Source organism: Entelurus aequoreus, linkage group LG05 (assembly GCF_033978785.1).
Source record: "Entelurus aequoreus isolate RoL-2023_Sb linkage group LG05, RoL_Eaeq_v1.1, whole genome shotgun sequence".
In the NCBI taxonomy this organism is placed as follows: Eukaryota; Metazoa; Chordata; class Actinopteri; order Syngnathiformes; family Syngnathidae; genus Entelurus; species Entelurus aequoreus.
The window spans coordinates 88,287,966-88,306,210 of NC_084735.1; the positions used below are offsets into that span (position 1 = coordinate 88,287,966).

The following is an 18,245-nucleotide window of genomic DNA, read 5'->3' on the forward strand; positions in this document are numbered from 1 at the left end:
TATCGGTATTTCATGTTTCAAACATTTGGATCTATGTCAGTATCAGACTTGTTTACATCAGCAGATACAATAAACACACATGATATCAGTATTTAGTGTTTCAAACATTTGGATCTATGTCAGTATCAGACTTGTTTACATCAGCAGATACAATAAACACACATGATATCAGTATTTAGTGTTTCAAACATTTGGACCTATGTCAGTATCAGACTTGTTTACATCAGCAGATACAATAAACACACATGATATCAGTATTTAGTGTTTCAAACATTTGGATCTATGTCAGTATCAGACTTGTTTACATCAGCAGATACAACACACACATGATATCAGTATGTAGTGTTTCAAACATTTGGATCTATGTCAGTATCAGACTTGTTTACATCAGCAGATACAATAAACACACATGATATCAGTATTTAGTGTTTCAAACATTTGGACCTATGTCAGTATCAGACTTGTTTACATCAGCAGATACAATAAACACACATGATATCAGTATTTACTGTTTCAAACATTTGGATCTATGTCAGTATCAGACTTGTTTACATCAGCAGATACAATAAACACACATGATATCAGTATTTAGTGTTTCAAACATTTGGACCTATGTCAGTATTGCACTTAGCTGATACAACACACACACACGATATCGGTATTTCATGTTTCAAACATTTGGATCTATGTCAGTATCAGACTTGTTTACATCAGCAGATACAATAAACACACATGATATCAGTATTTAGTGTTTCAAACATTTGGATCTATGTCAGTATCAGACTTGTTTACATCAGCAGATACAATAAACACACATGATATCAGTATTTAGTGTTTCAAACATTTGGACCTATGTCAGTATCAGACTTGTTTACATCAGCAGATACAATAAACACACATGATATCAGTATTTAGTGTTTCAAACATTTGGATCTATGTCAGTATCAGACTTGTTTACATCAGCAGATACAACACACACATGATATCAGTATGTAGTGTTTCAAACATTTGGATCTATGTCAGTATCAGACTTGTTTACATCAGCAGATACAATAAACACACATGATATCAGTATTTAGTGTTTCAAACATTTGGACCTATGTCAGTATCAGACTTGTTTACATCAGCAGATACAATAAACACACATGATATCAGTATTTAGTGTTTCAAACATTTGGATCTATGTCAGTATCAGACTTGTTTACATCAGCAGATACAATAAACACACATGATATCAGTATTTAGTGTTTCAAACATTTGGACCTATGTCAGTATTGCACTTAGCTGATACAACACACACACACGATATCGGTATTTCATGTTTCAAACATTTGGATCTATGTCAGTATCAGACTTGTTTACATCAGCAGATACAACACACACATGATATCAGCATTTAGTGTTTCAAACATTTGGACCTATGTCAGTATCGCACTTAGCGGATACAACACACACACGATATCGGTATTTAATGTTTCAAATATTTGGATCTATGTCAGTATCAGACTTGTTTACATCAGCAGATACAATAAACACATGATATCAGTATTTACTATTAAAAACGTTTGGATCTATGTCAGTATCAGACTTGTTTACATCAGCAGATACAATAAACACACATGATATCAGTATTTAGTGTTTCAAACATTTGGACCTATGTCAGTATCAGACTTGTTTACATCAGCAGATACAATAAACACACATGATATCAGTATTTAGTGTTTCAAACATTTGGACCTATGTCAGTATCAGACTTGTTTACATCAGCAGATACAATAAACACACATGATATCAGTATTTAGTGTTTCAAACATTTGGATCTATGTCAGTATCAGACTTGTTTACATCAGCAGATACAATAAACACACATGATATCAGTATTTAGTGTTTCAAACATTTGGACCTATGTCAGTATCAGACTTGTTTACATCAGCAGATACAATAAACACACATGATATCAGTATTTAGTGTTTCAAACATTTGGATCTATGTCAGTATCAGACTTGTTTACATCAGCAGATACAATAAACACACATGATATCAGTATTTAGTGTTTCAAACATTTGGATCTATGTCAGTATCAGACTTGTTTACATCATCAGATACAATAAACACACATGATATCAGTATTTAGTGTTTCAAACATTTGGACTTATGTCAGTATCAGACTTGTTTACATCAGCAGATACAATAAACACACATGATATCAGTATTTAGTGTTTCAAACATTTGGATCTATGTCAGTATCAGACTTGTTTACATCAGCAGATACAATAAACACACATGATATCAGTATTTAGTGTTTCAAACATTTGGATCTATGTCAGTATCAGACTTGTTTACATCAGCAGATACAATAAACACACATGATATCAGTATTTAGTGTTTCAAACATTTGGACCTATGTCAGTATCAGACTTGTTTACATCAGCAGATACAATAAACACACATGATATCAGTATTTAGTGTTTCAAACATTTGGATCTATGTCAGTATCAGACTTGTTTACATCAGCAGATACAATAAACACACATGATATCAGTATTTAGTGTTTCAAACATTTGGACCTATGTCAGTATTGCACTTAGCTGATACAACACACACACACACGATATCGGTATTTCATGTTTCAAACATTTGGATCTATGTCAGTATCAGACTTGTTTACATCAGCAGATACAATAAACACACATGATATCAGTATTTAGTGTTTCAAACATTTGGATCTATGTCAGTATCAGACTTGTTTACATCAGCAGATACAATAAACACACATGATATCAGTATTTAGTGTTTCAAACATTTGGACCTATGTCAGTATCAGACTTGTTTACATCAGCAGATACAATAAACACACATGATATCAGTATTTAGTGTTTCAAACATTTGGATCTATGTCAGTATCAGACTTGTTTACATCAGCAGATACAACACACACATGATATCAGTATGTAGTGTTTCAAACATTTGGATCTATGTCAGTATCAGACTTGTTTACATCAGCAGATACAATAAACACACATGATATCAGTATTTAGTGTTTCAAACATTTGGACCTATGTCAGTATCAGACTTGTTTACATCAGCAGATACAATAAACACACATGATATCAGTATTTAGTGTTTCAAACATTTGGATCTATGTCAGTATCAGACTTGTTTACATCAGCAGATACAATAAACACACATGATATCAGTATTTAGTGTTTCAAACATTTGGACCTATGTCAGTATTGCACTTAGCTGATACAACACACACACACGATATCGGTATTTCATGTTTCAAACATTTGGATCTATGTCAGTATCAGACTTGTTTACATCAGCAGATACAATAAACACACATGATATCAGTATTTAGTGTTTCAAACATTTGGATCTATGTCAGTATCAGACTTGTTTACATCAGCAGATACAATAAACACACATGATATCAGTATTTAGTGTTTCAAACATTTGGACCTATGTCAGTATCAGACTTGTTTACATCAGCAGATACAATAAACACACATGATATCAGTATTTAGTGTTTCAAACATTTGGATCTATGTCAGTATCAGACTTGTTTACATCAGCAGATACAACACACACATGATATCAGTATGTAGTGTTTCAAACATTTGGATCTATGTCAGTATCAGACTTGTTTACATCAGCAGATACAATAAACACACATGATATCAGTATTTAGTGTTTCAAACATTTGGACCTATGTCAGTATCAGACTTGTTTACATCAGCAGATACAATAAACACACATGATATCAGTATTTAGTGTTTCAAACATTTGGATCTATGTCAGTATCAGACTTGTTTACATCAGCAGATACAATAAACACACATGATATCAGTATTTAGTGTTTCAAACATTTGGACCTATGTCAGTATTGCACTTAGCTGATACAACACACACACACGATATCGGTATTTCATGTTTCAAACATTTGGATCTATGTCAGTATCAGACTTGTTTACATCAGCAGATACAATAAACACACATGATATCAGTATTTAGTGTTTCAAACATTTGGATCTATGTCAGTATCAGACTTGTTTACATCAGCAGATACAATAAACACACATGATATCAGTATTTAGTGTTTCAAACATTTGGACCTATGTCAGTATCAGACTTGTTTACATCAGCAGATACAATAAACACACATGATATCAGTATTTAGTGTTTCAAACATTTGGATCTATGTCAGTATCAGACTTGTTTACATCAGCAGATACAACACACACATGATATCAGTATGTAGTGTTTCAAACATTTGGATCTATGTCAGTATCAGACTTGTTTACATCAGCAGATACAATAAACACACATGATATCAGTATTTAGTGTTTCAAACATTTGGACCTATGTCAGTATCAGACTTGTTTACATCAGCAGATACAATAAACACACATGATATCAGTATTTAGTGTTTCAAACATTTGGATCTATGTCAGTATCAGACTTGTTTACATCAGCAGATACAATAAACACACATGATATCAGTATTTAGTGTTTCAAACATTTGGACCTATGTCAGTATTGCACTTAGCTGATACAACACACACACACGATATCGGTATTTCATGTTTCAAACATTTGGATCTATGTCAGTATCAGACTTGTTTACATCAGCAGATACAACACACACATGATATCAGCATTTAGTGTTTCAAACATTTGGACCTATGTCAGTATCGCACTTAGCGGATACAACACACACACGATATCGGTATTTAATGTTTCAAATATTTGGATCTATGTCAGTATCAGACTTGTTTACATCAGCAGATACAATAAACACATGATATCAGTATTTACTATTAAAAACGTTTGGATCTATGTCAGTATCAGACTTGTTTACATCAGCAGATACAATAAACACACATGATATCAGTATTTAGTGTTTCAAACATTTGGACCTATGTCAGTATCAGACTTGTTTACATCAGCAGATACAATAAACACACATGATATCAGTATTTAGTGTTTCAAACATTTGGACCTATGTCAGTATCAGACTTGTTTACATCAGCAGATACAATAAACACACATGATATCAGTATTTAGTGTTTCAAACATTTGGATCTATGTCAGTATCAGACTTGTTTACATCAGCAGATACAATAAACACACATGATATCAGTATTTAGTGTTTCAAACATTTGGACCTATGTCAGTATCAGACTTGTTTACATCAGCAGATACAATAAACACACATGATATCAGTATTTAGTGTTTCAAACATTTGGATCTATGTCAGTATCAGACTTGTTTACATCAGCAGATACAATAAACACACATGATATCAGTATTTAGTGTTTCAAACATTTGGATCTATGTCAGTATCAGACTTGTTTACATCAGCAGATACAATAAACACACATGATATCAGTATTTAGTGTTTCAAACATTTGGACTTATGTCAGTATCAGACTTGTTTACATCAGCAGATACAATAAACACACATGATATCAGTATTTAGTGTTTCAAACATTTGGATCTATGTCAGTATCAGACTTGTTTACATCAGCAGATACAATAAACACACATGATATCAGTATTTAGTGTTTCAAACATTTGGATCTATGTCAGTATCAGACTTGTTTACATCAGCAGATACAATAAACACACATGATATCAGTATTTAGTGTTTCAAACATTTGGACTTATGTCAGTATCAGACTTGTTTACATCAGCAGATACAATAAACACACATGATATCAGTATTTAGTGTTTCAAACATTTGGATCTATGTCAGTATCAGACTTGTTTACATCAGCAGATACAATAAACACACATGATATCAGTATTTTGTGTTTCAAACATTTGGACCTATGTCAGTATTGCACTTAGCTGATACAACACACACACACGATATCGGTATTTCATGTTTCAAACATTTGGATCTATGTCAGTATCAGACTTGTTTACATCAGCAGATACAACACACACATGATATCAGCATTTAGTGTTTCAAACATTTGGACCTATGTCAGTATCGCACTTAGCGGATACAACACACACACGATATCGGTATTTAATGTTTCAAATATTTGGATCTATGTCAGTATCAGACTTGTTTACATCAGCAGATACAATAAACACATGATATCAGTATTTACTATTAAAAACGTTTGGATCTATGTCAGTATCGCACTTAGCAGATACAACACACACATGATATCAGTATGTAGTGTTTCAAACATTTGGACCTATGTCAGTATCAGACTTGTTTACATCAGCAGATACAATAAACACACATGATATCAGTACTTAGTGTTTCAAACATTTGGATCTATGTCAGTATCAGACTTGTTTACATCAGCAGATGCAGTAAACACATGATATCAGTATTTAGTATTTAAAACATTTGGATCTATGTCAGTATCAGACTTCTTTACATCAGCAGATACAACACACACATGATATCAGCATTTAGTGTTTCAAACTTTTGGACCTATGACAGTATCGCACTTAGCAGATACAACCTTACAAGGTATTAAAGAGTTCTAAACCTTACAAGTACTCCACTATAAATATGTATGTACTCCACTATAAATATGTATGTACTCCACTATAAATATGTATGTACTCCACCATAAATATGTATGTACTCCACTATAAATATGTATGTACTCCACTATAAATATGTATGTACTCCACTATAAATATGTTTGTACTCCACTATAAATATGTATGTACTCCACTATAAATATGTATGTACTCCACTATAAATATGTTTGTACTCCACTATAAATATGTTTGTACTCCACTATAAATATGTATGTACTCCACTATAAATATGTTTGTACTCCACTATAAATATGTTTGTACTCCACTATAAATATGTATGTACTCCACTATAAATATGTTTGTACTCCACTATAAATATGTTTGTACTCCACTATAAATATGTTTGTACTCCACTATAAATATGTATGTACTCCACTATAAATATGTATGTACTCCACTATAAATATGTATGTACTCCACTATAAATATGTTTGTACTCCACTATAAATATGTATGTACTCCACTATAAATATGTATGTACTCCACCATAAATATGTATGTACTCCACCATAAATATGTTTGTACTCCACCATAAATATGTATGTACTCCACTATAAATATGTTTGTACTCCACTATGAATATGTATGTACTCCACCATAATGTACTCCACTATAAATATGTTTGTACTCCACTATAAATATGTATGTACTCCACCATAAATATGTATGTACTCCACTATAAATATGTTTGTACTCCACTATAAATATGTATGTACTCCACCATAAATATGTTTGTACTCCACTATAAATAAGAATGTACTCCACCATAAATATGTTTGTACTCCACTATAAATATGTATGTACTCCACTATAAATATGTTTGTACTCCACTATAAATATGTATGTACTCCACTATAAATATGTTTGTACTCCACTATAAATATGTATGTACTCCACTATAAATATGTATGTACTCCACTATAAATATGTATGTACTCCACTATGAATATGTTTGTACTCCACTATAAATATGTATGTACTCCACTATAAATATGTATGTACTCCACTATAAATATGTATGTACTCCACTATAAATATGTATGTACTCCACTATAAACATGTATGTACTCCACCATAAATATGTATGTACTCCACTATAAATATGTATGTACTCCACTATAAACATGTATGTACTCCACCATAAATATGTATGTACTCCACTATAAATATGTTTGTACTCCACTATAAATATGTTTGTACTCCACTATAAATATGTATGTACTCCACTATAAATATGTTTGTACTCCACTATAAATATGTTTGTACTCCACTATAAATATGTATGTACTCCACCATAAATATGTTTGTACTCCACTATAAATAAGAATGTACTCCACCATAAATATGTTTGTACTCCACTATAAATATGTATGTACTCCACTATAAATATGTTTGTACTCCACTATAAATATGTATGTACTCCACTATAAATATGTATGTACTCCACCATAAATATGTTTGTACTCCACTATAAATATGTTTGTACTCCACTATAAATATGTATGTACTCCACTATAAATATGTATGTACTCCACTATAAATATGTATGTACTCCACTATAAATATGTATGTACTCCACTATAAATATGTATGTACTCCACCATAAATATGTTTGTACTCCACTATAAATATGTTTGTACTCCACTATAAATATGTTTGTACTCCACTATAAATATGTATGTACTCCACTATAAATATGTTTGTACTCCACTATAAATATGTATGTACTCCACTATAAATATGTTTGTACTCCACTATAAATATGTTTGCACTCCACTATAAATATGTTTGTACTCCACCATAAATATGTTATAAATGACTCTTCAAGTAGAAATGCTATCAATCTCTTGGGACATTTCCCTTGCAAACATCATTGTCACGAGATTGAGCAACGCCATTGGCCGCCTCTTCCCGTCAATCAAAAACGCGAGCGTTCTATTGGATCACACCTCCCAACCAGAGATTAGAGCACCGCCTCCACGTTTAAAGCCTCTCATTGGTGTTTGAGCCGTCAATCACTGTTACTCTGGCCGCCATTGGCTGATTTCTGCCAGGTGGGCGTTACACCAAAACAGGACATTTCCTCGTCTGTTTCACGCGCAGCTAAGAGCTAACGACAGCTAGCGAAAAGGCGGCGATATCAGAGCTAAAATGAAAGTGGAAGTACAATTTTGGTAAAGTGAGATGCAACATTCACTCATGTGTATGCTAGCTGAGTGCTACATTCATTCATGTGTATGCTAGCTGAGTGCTAAAGCCGCCAGGGACGATGAGTACGGATCTTGTATCGGACGTGTACACTCGCTTCTTCGCCGATAACCTCCTGACCAGCGAGGACTGGGGTGAGTCGACATGACGTCATGCTATCACCTCCACAACCTTGTTGGAGTCTGACGTCATCTGACGTAGGAGTTTAGGCCTTGTGTGGTGCTCTGCCGTGACGTCACAGCTAGCCCAATTGTGTTTTCCGCATTGTGCGAACCCGGATGTGGCCATTGTATTAGGGACACGAGCAACACAGCTTTGGTACTAGTTATTATTAACTAGTACTAGCAACACTCTGTCAGACACAGGTGTAGTACTAGTACTATTAATTACTACTAGTAGCACTATTAGGCAACACTCTGTCAGACACAGGTGTAGTACTAGTATTACTAATAACTACTAGTAGCACTATTAGGCAACACTCTGTCAGACACAGGTGTAGTACTAGTATTACTAATAACCACTAGTAGCACTATTAGGCAACACTGTCAGACACAGGTGTAGTACTAGTATTACTAATAACCACTAGTAGCACTATTAGGCAACAGTCAGACACAGGTGTAGTACTAGTATTACTAATTACTACTAGTAGCACTATTAGGCAACACTCTGTCAGACACAGGTGTAGTACTAGTATTACTAATTACTACTAGTAGCACTATTAGGCAACACTCTGTCAGACACAGGTGTAGTACTAGTATTACTAATTACTACTAGTAGCACTATTAGGCAACACTCTGTCAGACACAGGTGTAGTACTAGTATTACTAATTACTACTAGTAGCACTATTAGGCAACTCTGTCAGACAGGTGTAGTACTAGTATTACTAATGACTACTAGTAGCACTATTAGGCAACACTGTCAGACAGGTGTAGTACTAGTATTACTAATTACTACTAGTAGCACTATTAGGCAACACTGTCAGACACAGGTGTAGTACTAGTATTACTAATTACTACTAGTAGCACTATTAGGCAACACTCTGTCAGACACAGGTGTAGTACTAGTATTACAAATTACTACTAGTAGCACTATTAGGCAACACTCTGTCAGACACAGGTGTAGTACTAGTATTACTAATTACTACTAGTAGCACTATTAGGCAACACTGTCAGACACAGGTGTAGTACTAGTATTACTAATTACTACTAGTAGCACTATTAGGCAACACTCTGTCAGACACAGGTGTAGTACTAGTATTACTAATTACTACTAGTAGCACTATTAGGCAACACTCTGTCAGACACAGGTGTAGTACTAGTATTACTAATTACTACTAGTAGCACTATTAGACAACACTGTCAGACAGGTGTAGTACTAGTATTACTAATGACTACTAGTAGCACTATTAGGCCACAGTCTGTCAGACACAGGTGTAGTACTAGTATTACTAGTAGCACTATTAGGCAACACTGTCAGTACTAGTACTACTAGTAGTGATAAGTCCCCTCCCTAATCATTAGGGACAGTGTTGTTAGACTTCGACAACTTGAGTGATCCACAAGTAAATAGTTCAACACAGTAGTTCAGTTACAAAGATTGCATAAGTTAAAGTAGCAATGATAGTCACGGGTGTGGTGAAATTAGTCTCTGCATTTGACCCATCACCCTGGATCACCCCCTGGGAGGTGAGGGGAGCAGTGAGCAGCAGGAATCATGTTTGGTGATTTAACTCCCAATTGCAAGTGTTGATGCTGAGTACCTAATGAAGTGTCCTACAGACGCCTGCCTGTACAGCTGTGACAGCGTGGAAGACGACCATGACGACCATGACACCGTGTCCAAGTACGACACGTCGGTACGTACTGCTTGCCCTTTGACCTTTGCGGTCACATGACCTGTTGGCGTTGCCTTGGAGACACGCACGAGTCTGACTTCCTGTGCCGTCTTCCTGGCCGGCAGTTTGACAACGACCTGGTGCTCACGCTGGATGGCGGCGGCCCCTCATCACCGTGGCAACACCCGTGTCACGCAGGTGAGGAAGTGCGTGCACGCTCAGCGTGTGCACTACTGATGGTGTGTGTGTGTGTGTGTGTGTGTGTGTGTGTGTGTGTGTGTGTGTGTGTGTGTGTGTGTGTGTGTGTGTGTGTGTGTGTGTGTGTGTGTGTGGCAGGTGATGCCAGCAGTCAGGGGAGTGCAGAGCCCATGGAGTTGTGTAAGTCATGTGTGTTGTTGTCGTGGCAATGTCTATCATCGTCATGGCAATGTCTGTAGTCGTCATGGCAATGTCTATCATCGTCATGGCAATGTGTGTTGTTGTCATGGCAATGTCTATCATCGTCATGGCAATGTGTGTTGTTGTCGTGGCAATGTCTATCATCGTCATGGCAATGTGTGTCGTTGTCGTGGCAATGTCTATCATCGTCATGGCAATGTGTGTTGTTGTCGTGGCAATGTCGATCATCGTCATGGCAATGTGTGTCGTTGTCGTGGCAATGTCTATCATCGTCATGGCAATGTGTGTTGTTGTCGTGGCAATGTCTATCATCGTCATGGCAATGTGTGTCGTTGTCGTGGCAATGTCTATCATCGTCATGGCAATGTGTGTTGTTGTCGTGGCAATGTCTATCATCGTCATGGCAATGTGTGTTGTTGTCGTGGCAATGTCTATCATCGTCATGGCAATGTGTGTTGTTGTCGTGGCAATGTCGATCATCGTCATGGCAACGTGTGTCATCGTCATGGCAACGTGTGGCGTGTACAGTGTTGCAGGTCAAATCTGAACCGCCGTCTCCTGCATCGTCGCCAGAGGCGGAGCGCTTGCCGTCATCGCCCGATCCTCAGGTGCGTACCTGAGTCTGCCACCTTTAAGCCCCGCCCCTGTGAGTGCGTGCTGGTGACGGTGCAGGTGTGTGTGGCAGCTCCCGGTGAAAAGCGAGAACCCTCCCACTCCTCCCCACATGTTTGGAGACATCATGTCCCCCCCGCTGGGCTCCGTGGAGGTCACCGTGGCGACCACAGCTGCCTCGCCCACCCGCGGGGGCGGGGAGACGCAGCCGGCGCTTACCACACGGCTTCACGCTGTCATGGCCGCCATGCAAACGCAGGCCGCAGGTGAGGATGGATGCTTGATGATGTCACAGGCAAAGAGAGGCTCTGATTGGTTGTGTGCCACTGTCAGTTCTTCCCGACATACAGCCCCGCCCCCTGTGCGTGGCCCACACGCCCACTCTTGTCCTGCAGGGCGTACCCGCCATGGAGCAGACGCCACCAGGTGAGACATGTGACCAGTGGACTGATGACATCATCACTGATGCTGCGCCATCTTGTCCAGTGCTCTGCCTGGCGCCCGCTCCCGTGGTCAAGGTGGAGCCGCTCTCGCCCGCCCTCCCCCGCCACGCGCCCCCCAGCAAGACCATCGTCCCTGCCACGCCGTTGCCCAGCAACCACTGTAACGACATCGACGTGAGTCCTCCTCCTTCTCCTCCTCCTCCTCCTCCTCCTCCTCCTCCTCCTCCTCCTCCTCCCGGCCGCCCCTCTTTATGCCGCCATGTGCGTCCAGATGAAGGTGCTGAAGCGTCAGCAGAGGATGATCAAGAACCGAGAGTCTGCGTGCCAGTCCAGGAAGAAGAAGAAGGAGTACGTGCACAACCTGGAGCTCCAGCTCAGGAACGCCCAGCAGGAGAACCTCAGACTGCGCCAGGAGAACCAGGAGCTGAGGGACAGACTGGAGGGCAAGGTCTGTGGAACACCACCTGCAGGTTCTCTCTCTCTCTCTCTCTCTCAACACACCTACCTGTGTGTGTGTGTGTGTGTGTGTGTGTGTGTGTGTGTGTGTGTGTGTTTTAGTGTGGAGAGACAAGCAGCAACAAGCGAGCAGTGTGTGTCATGGCTCTTCTTCTCTTCATCACCTTCAGCTTTGGACCTGTCAGGTAACTACACTCTGATATCACAATCGTTGATACACTTGTGATATCACAATCACTGATACACTTGTGATATCACAATCGTTGATACACTTGTGATATCACAATCGTTGATACACTTGTGATGTCACAATCATTGATACACTAGTGATATCACAATCGTTGATACACTCTGATACCACAATCGTTGATACACTCTGATATCACAATCATTGATACACTGTGATATCACAATCGTTGATACACTTGTGATATTACAATCATTGATACACTAGTGATATCACAATCGTTGATACACTCTGATATCACAATCATTGATACACTGTGATATCACAATCGTTGATACACTTGTGATATCACAATCGTTGATACACTCTGATATCACAATCATTGATACACTGTGATATCTCAATCGTTGATACACTTGTGATATCGCAATCGTTGATACACTCTGATATCACAATCATTGATACACTAGTGATATCACAATTGTTGATACACTAGTGATATCACAATCGTTGATACACTCTATCGCAATCGTTGATACACTCTCATACCACAATCGTTGATACACTCCGATATCACAATCATTGATACACTGTGATATCACAATCATTGATACACTTGTGATATTACAATTGTTCATACACTAGTGATATCACAATTGTTGATACACTTGTGATATCACAATTATTGATACACTTGTGATATCACAATTGTTGATATACCAGTGATATCACAATTGTTGATATACTCTGATATCACAATCATTGATACACTCTGATATCACAATCATTGATACACTCTGATATCACGATCATTGATACACTCTGATATATAATAAATGGGTTATACTTGTATAGCGCTTTTCTACCTTCAAGGTACTCAAAGTGCGATATCACAATCATTGATACACTGTGATATCACAATCGTTGATACACTAGTGATATCACAATCGTTGATACACTCTGATACCACAATCATTGATACACTCTATCACAATCGTTGATACACTTGTGATATTACAATTGTTGATACACTAGTGATATCACAATCGTTGATACACTGTGATATCACAATCGTTGATACACTTGTGATATCACAATCGTTGATACACTCTGATATCACAATCATTGATACACTGTGATATCACAATCGTTGATACACTTGTGATATCGCAATCGTTGATACACTCTGATATCACAATCATTGATACACTAGTGATATCACAATTGTTGATACACTAGTGATATCACAATCGTTGATACACTCTGATATCGCAATCGTTGATACACTCTCATACCACAATCGTTGATACACTCCGATATCACAATCATTGATTCACTGTGATATCACAATCATTGATACACTTGTGATATTACAATTGTTCATACACTAGTGATATCACAATTGTTGATACACTTGTGATATCACAATTATTGATACACTTGTGATATCACAATTGTTGATATACCAGTGATATCACAATTGTTGATATACTCTGATATCACAATCATTGATACACTCTGATATCACAATCATTGATACACTCTGATATCACGATCATTGATACACTCTGATATATAATAAATGGGTTATACTTGTATAGCGCTTTTCTACCTTCAAGGTACTCAAAGTGCGATATCACAATCATTGATACACTGTGATATCACAATCGTTGATACACTAGTGATATCACTATCGTTGATACACTCTGATACCACAATCATTGATACACTCTATCACAATCGTTGATACACTTGTGATATTACAATTGTTGATACACTAGTGATATCACAATCATTGATGCACTTGTGATATCACAATCGTTGATACACTTGTGATATCACAATTGTTGATACACTAGTGATATCACAATCGTTGATACACTTGTGATATCACAATCGTTGATACACTAGTGATATCACAATCATTGACACACTAGTGATATCACAATCGTTGATACACTTGTGATATCACAATCGTTGAAGCACTGGTGATATCTTAATCGTTGATACATTTATGATATCACAATCATTGATACATTTATATCGCAATAATTGATGCACTTATGATATCATATTCCTTGATACATTTATGATATCACAATTATTGAGTGATCATTAGTGATTTGTGAATATGATATTAGTTCTTGCATCTAGTTGCTTAAGTAAGTTTGATGAGTGATTTATGAATACATCAGTTAGTTGAGTCTGCACTGTGGTCTGCAGCATCATGGACAGGAAGTTGACACCAGCCTTCCAAGATGGCGGCGGGTCCTTTTCGAGTCGCCGGCTGCTGGATATGCACCTGACACCTGAAGGCAAGCTGCACCTGACACCTGAAGGCAAGCTGCACCTGACACCTGAAGGCAAGATGCACCTTACACCTGAAGGCAAGCTTCACCTTACACCTGAAGGCAAGCTTCACCTTACACCTGAAGGCAAGATGCACCTTACACCTGAAGGCAAGCTGCACCTTACACCTGAAGGCAAGCTTCACCTTACACCTGAAGGCAAGCTTCACCTTACACCTGAAGGCAAGATGCACCTTACACCTGAAGGGGAAGGAAAGATAGTTCCAGAAGATGAGGGCGGGACTTTTGAGTTCAGGTGAGTTAGGTCAGCTGACTGTGACCTTTGACCTGATGCTGACCTTGGATGTTGTCCTTCAGGAACACCAGCAACACCTTCAGTGACACCAAGGAGCTCCTCCTCCATGACCTCCAACGCTACTTTAACTCCGCCCACTGTCCACAGTTCAACCGCTCAGAGTCGCTCAGGTCAGCACGCTCCTTTAAGCTCCTCCTTCTTTATGCTCCTCCTCTTTTAATGTCCTCCTTCTTTATGCTCCCCCTCTTTTACGCTCCTCCTTCTTTAATATCTTTATATACGCTCCTTCCTTCTTTATGTTCCTCCTTCTTTAATCTCCCTCTTTATGCTGCTTCCTTCTTTACGCTTCTTCCTTCTTTACTCTCATTCCCCCTTCATGCTTCTTTCTTCTTTACTCTCATTCCCCCTTCATGCTTCTTTCTTCTTTACTCTCATTCCTCCTTCATGCTTCTTTCTTCTTTACTCTCATTCCCCCTTCATGCTTCTTTCTTCTTTACTCTCATTCCCCCTTCATGCTTCTTCCTTCTTTACTCTCATTCCTCCTTCATGCTTCTTTCTTCTTTACTCTCATTCCCCCTTCATGCTTCTTCCTTCTTTACTCTCATTCCTCCTTCATGCTTCTTTCTTCTTTACTCTCATTCCCCCTTCATGCTTCTTCCTTCTTTACTCTCATTCCCCCTTCATGCTTCTTTCTTCTTTACTCTCATTCCCCCTTCATGCTTCTTTCTTCTTTACTCTCATTCCCCCTTCATTCTTCTTTACTCTCATTCCCCCTTCATGCTTCTTTCTTCTTTACTCTCATTCCCCCTTCATGCTTCTTTCTTCTTTACTCTCATTCCCCCTTCATGCTTCTTCCTTCTTTACTCTCATTCCCCCTTCATGCTTCTTCCTTCTTTACTCTCATTCCCCCTTCATGCTTCTTCCTTCTTTACTCTCATTCCTCCTTCATGCTTCTTCCTTCTTTACTCTCATTCCTCCTTCATGCTTCTTCCTTCTTTACTCTCATTCCCCCTTCATGCTTCTTCCTTCTTTACTCTCATTCCTCCTTCATGCTTCTTCCTTCTTTACTCTCATTCCTCCTTCATGCTTCTTCCTTCTTTACTCTCATTCCTCCTTCATGCTTCTTCCTTCTTTACTCTCATTCCCCCTTCATGCTTCTTCCTTCTTTACTCTCATTCCTCCTTCATGCTTCTTCCTTCTTTACTCTCATTCCCCCTTCATGCTTCTTCCTTCTTTACTCTCATTCCCCCTTCATGCTTCTTCTTTCTTTACTCTCATTCCCCCTTCATGCTTCTTCCTTCTTTACTCTCATTCCCCCTTCATGCTTCTTCCTTCTTTACTCTCATTCCCCCTTCATGCTTCTTCCTTCTTTACTCTCATTCCCCCTTCATGCTTCTTCTTTCTTTACACTCTTTACTCTTTTACTATCCTTCCTTTTTTACTGTCCTTTATTCTTTACACTCATTCCTTATTTATGCTCATTCCTCCTTTTTTAATGTCCTCCTTCTTTAACTTTTTTCTTTCACGTCCTCCTTCTTGAATGTCCTTCTATGCGCTCCTCCTTCTTTAACATCCTCCTTCTTTACGCTCCCTCTTTAACGTCCTTCTTTACGCTCCTCCTTCTTTAACGTCCTCCTTCTTTATGCTCCTCCTTCTTTAACGTCCTCCTTCTTTAACGTCCTCTTTCTTTAACATCCTCCTTCTTTACGCTCCTCCTTCTTTAATGTCCTTCTTTAACGTCCCCCTTCTTTACGCTCCTCCTTCTTTAATGTCCTTCTTTACGCTCCTTCTTTAACGTCCCCCTTCTTTAAGCTCCTCCTTCTTTAACGTCCCCCTTCTTTACGCTCCTCCGTCTTTAACGTCCTCCTTCTTTAATGTCCTTCTTTACGCTCCTCCTTCTTTAACGTCCCCCTTCTTTACGCTCCTCCTTCTTTAACGTCCCCCTTCTTTACGCTCCTCCTTCTTTAACGTCCTCCTTCTTTATGCTCCTCCTTCTTTAACGTCCTCCTTCTTTAACGTCCTCTTTCTTTAACATCCTCCTTCTTTACGCTCCTCCTTCTTTAATGTCCTTCTTTAACGTCCCCCTTCTTTACGCTCCTCCTTCTTTAATGTCCTTCTTTACGCTCCTCCTTCTTTAACATCCCCCTTCTTTAAGCTCCTCCTTCTTTAACGTCCCCCTTCTTTACGCTCCTCCGTCTTTAACGTCCTCCTTCTTTAATGTCCTTCTTTACGCTCCTCCTTCTTTAACGTCCCCCTTCTTTACGCTCCTCCTTCTTTAACGTCCCCCTTCTTTACGCTCCTCCGTCTTTAACGTCCTCCTTCTTTAATGTCCTTCTTTACGCTCCTCCTTCTTTAACGTCCCCCTTCTTTACGCTCCTCCTTCTTTAATGTCCTTCTTTACGCTCCTCCTTCTTTAACGTCCCCCTTCTTTAAGCTCCTCCTTCTTTAACGTCCCCCTTCTTTACGCTCCTCCGTCTTTAACGTCCTCCTTCTTTAATGTCCTTCTTTACGCTCCTCCTTCTTTAACGTCCTCCTTCTTTACACTCCTTCTTTAACGTCCTCCTTCTTTAATGTCCTTCTTTACGCTCCTTCTTTAACGTCCTTCTTTAATGTCCTTGTTGAAAGTGGTGGTTGTTGAAGGTGGTGTACGTTGTAGGTGGTGGTTGTTGAAGGTGGTGTATGTTGAAGGTGGTGTATGTTGTAGGTGGTGGTTGTTGACGGTGGTGTATGTTGAAGGTGGTGTACGTTGTAGGTGGTGGTTGTTGAAGGTGGTGTATGTTGAAGGTGGTGTATGTTGTAGGTGGTGGTTGTTGACGGTGGTGTATGTTGAAGGTGGTGTATATTAAAGGTGGTGTATGTTAAAGGTGGTGGTTGTTGAAGGTGGTGGTGGTTGAAAGTGGTGTATGTTGAAGGTGGTGTGTGGTGTAT

The 18,245-nt window shown here is 38.5% G+C and overlaps 1 protein-coding gene across 2 annotated transcripts in view; it reads left to right on the forward strand.

Moving 5' to 3' along the window:
* The first annotated feature begins 8,628 nt into the window (after window positions 1–8,628).
* Window positions 8,629–18,245, forward strand: part of LOC133649918 (cyclic AMP-dependent transcription factor ATF-6 beta-like) — an 18,494-nt gene continuing 8,877 nt past the window's right edge. Inside the window, exons 1-13 of one of the 2 annotated variants that reach the window (XM_062046634.1) lie at window positions 8,629–8,747; window positions 8,818–8,915; window positions 10,561–10,637; window positions 10,742–10,814; window positions 10,953–10,994; window positions 11,544–11,623; window positions 11,701–11,893; window positions 11,961–12,053; window positions 12,114–12,244; window positions 12,342–12,518; window positions 12,629–12,711; window positions 14,937–15,317; window positions 15,380–15,487. In XM_062046634.1, coding sequence (XP_061902618.1) covers window positions 8,843–8,915; window positions 10,561–10,637; window positions 10,742–10,814; window positions 10,953–10,994; window positions 11,544–11,623; window positions 11,701–11,893; window positions 11,961–12,053; window positions 12,114–12,244; window positions 12,342–12,518; window positions 12,629–12,711; window positions 14,937–15,317; window positions 15,380–15,487 — 1,511 coding nt within the window. In that variant the 5' untranslated portion in view covers window positions 8,629–8,747; window positions 8,818–8,842. Of the gene's footprint in view, window positions 8,916–10,560; window positions 10,638–10,741; window positions 10,815–10,952; window positions 10,995–11,543; window positions 11,624–11,700; window positions 11,894–11,960; window positions 12,054–12,113; window positions 12,245–12,341; window positions 12,519–12,628; window positions 12,712–14,936; window positions 15,318–15,379; window positions 15,488–18,245 lie in introns of both variants that reach the window. The other variant, XM_062046633.1, reaches the window with a different exon arrangement.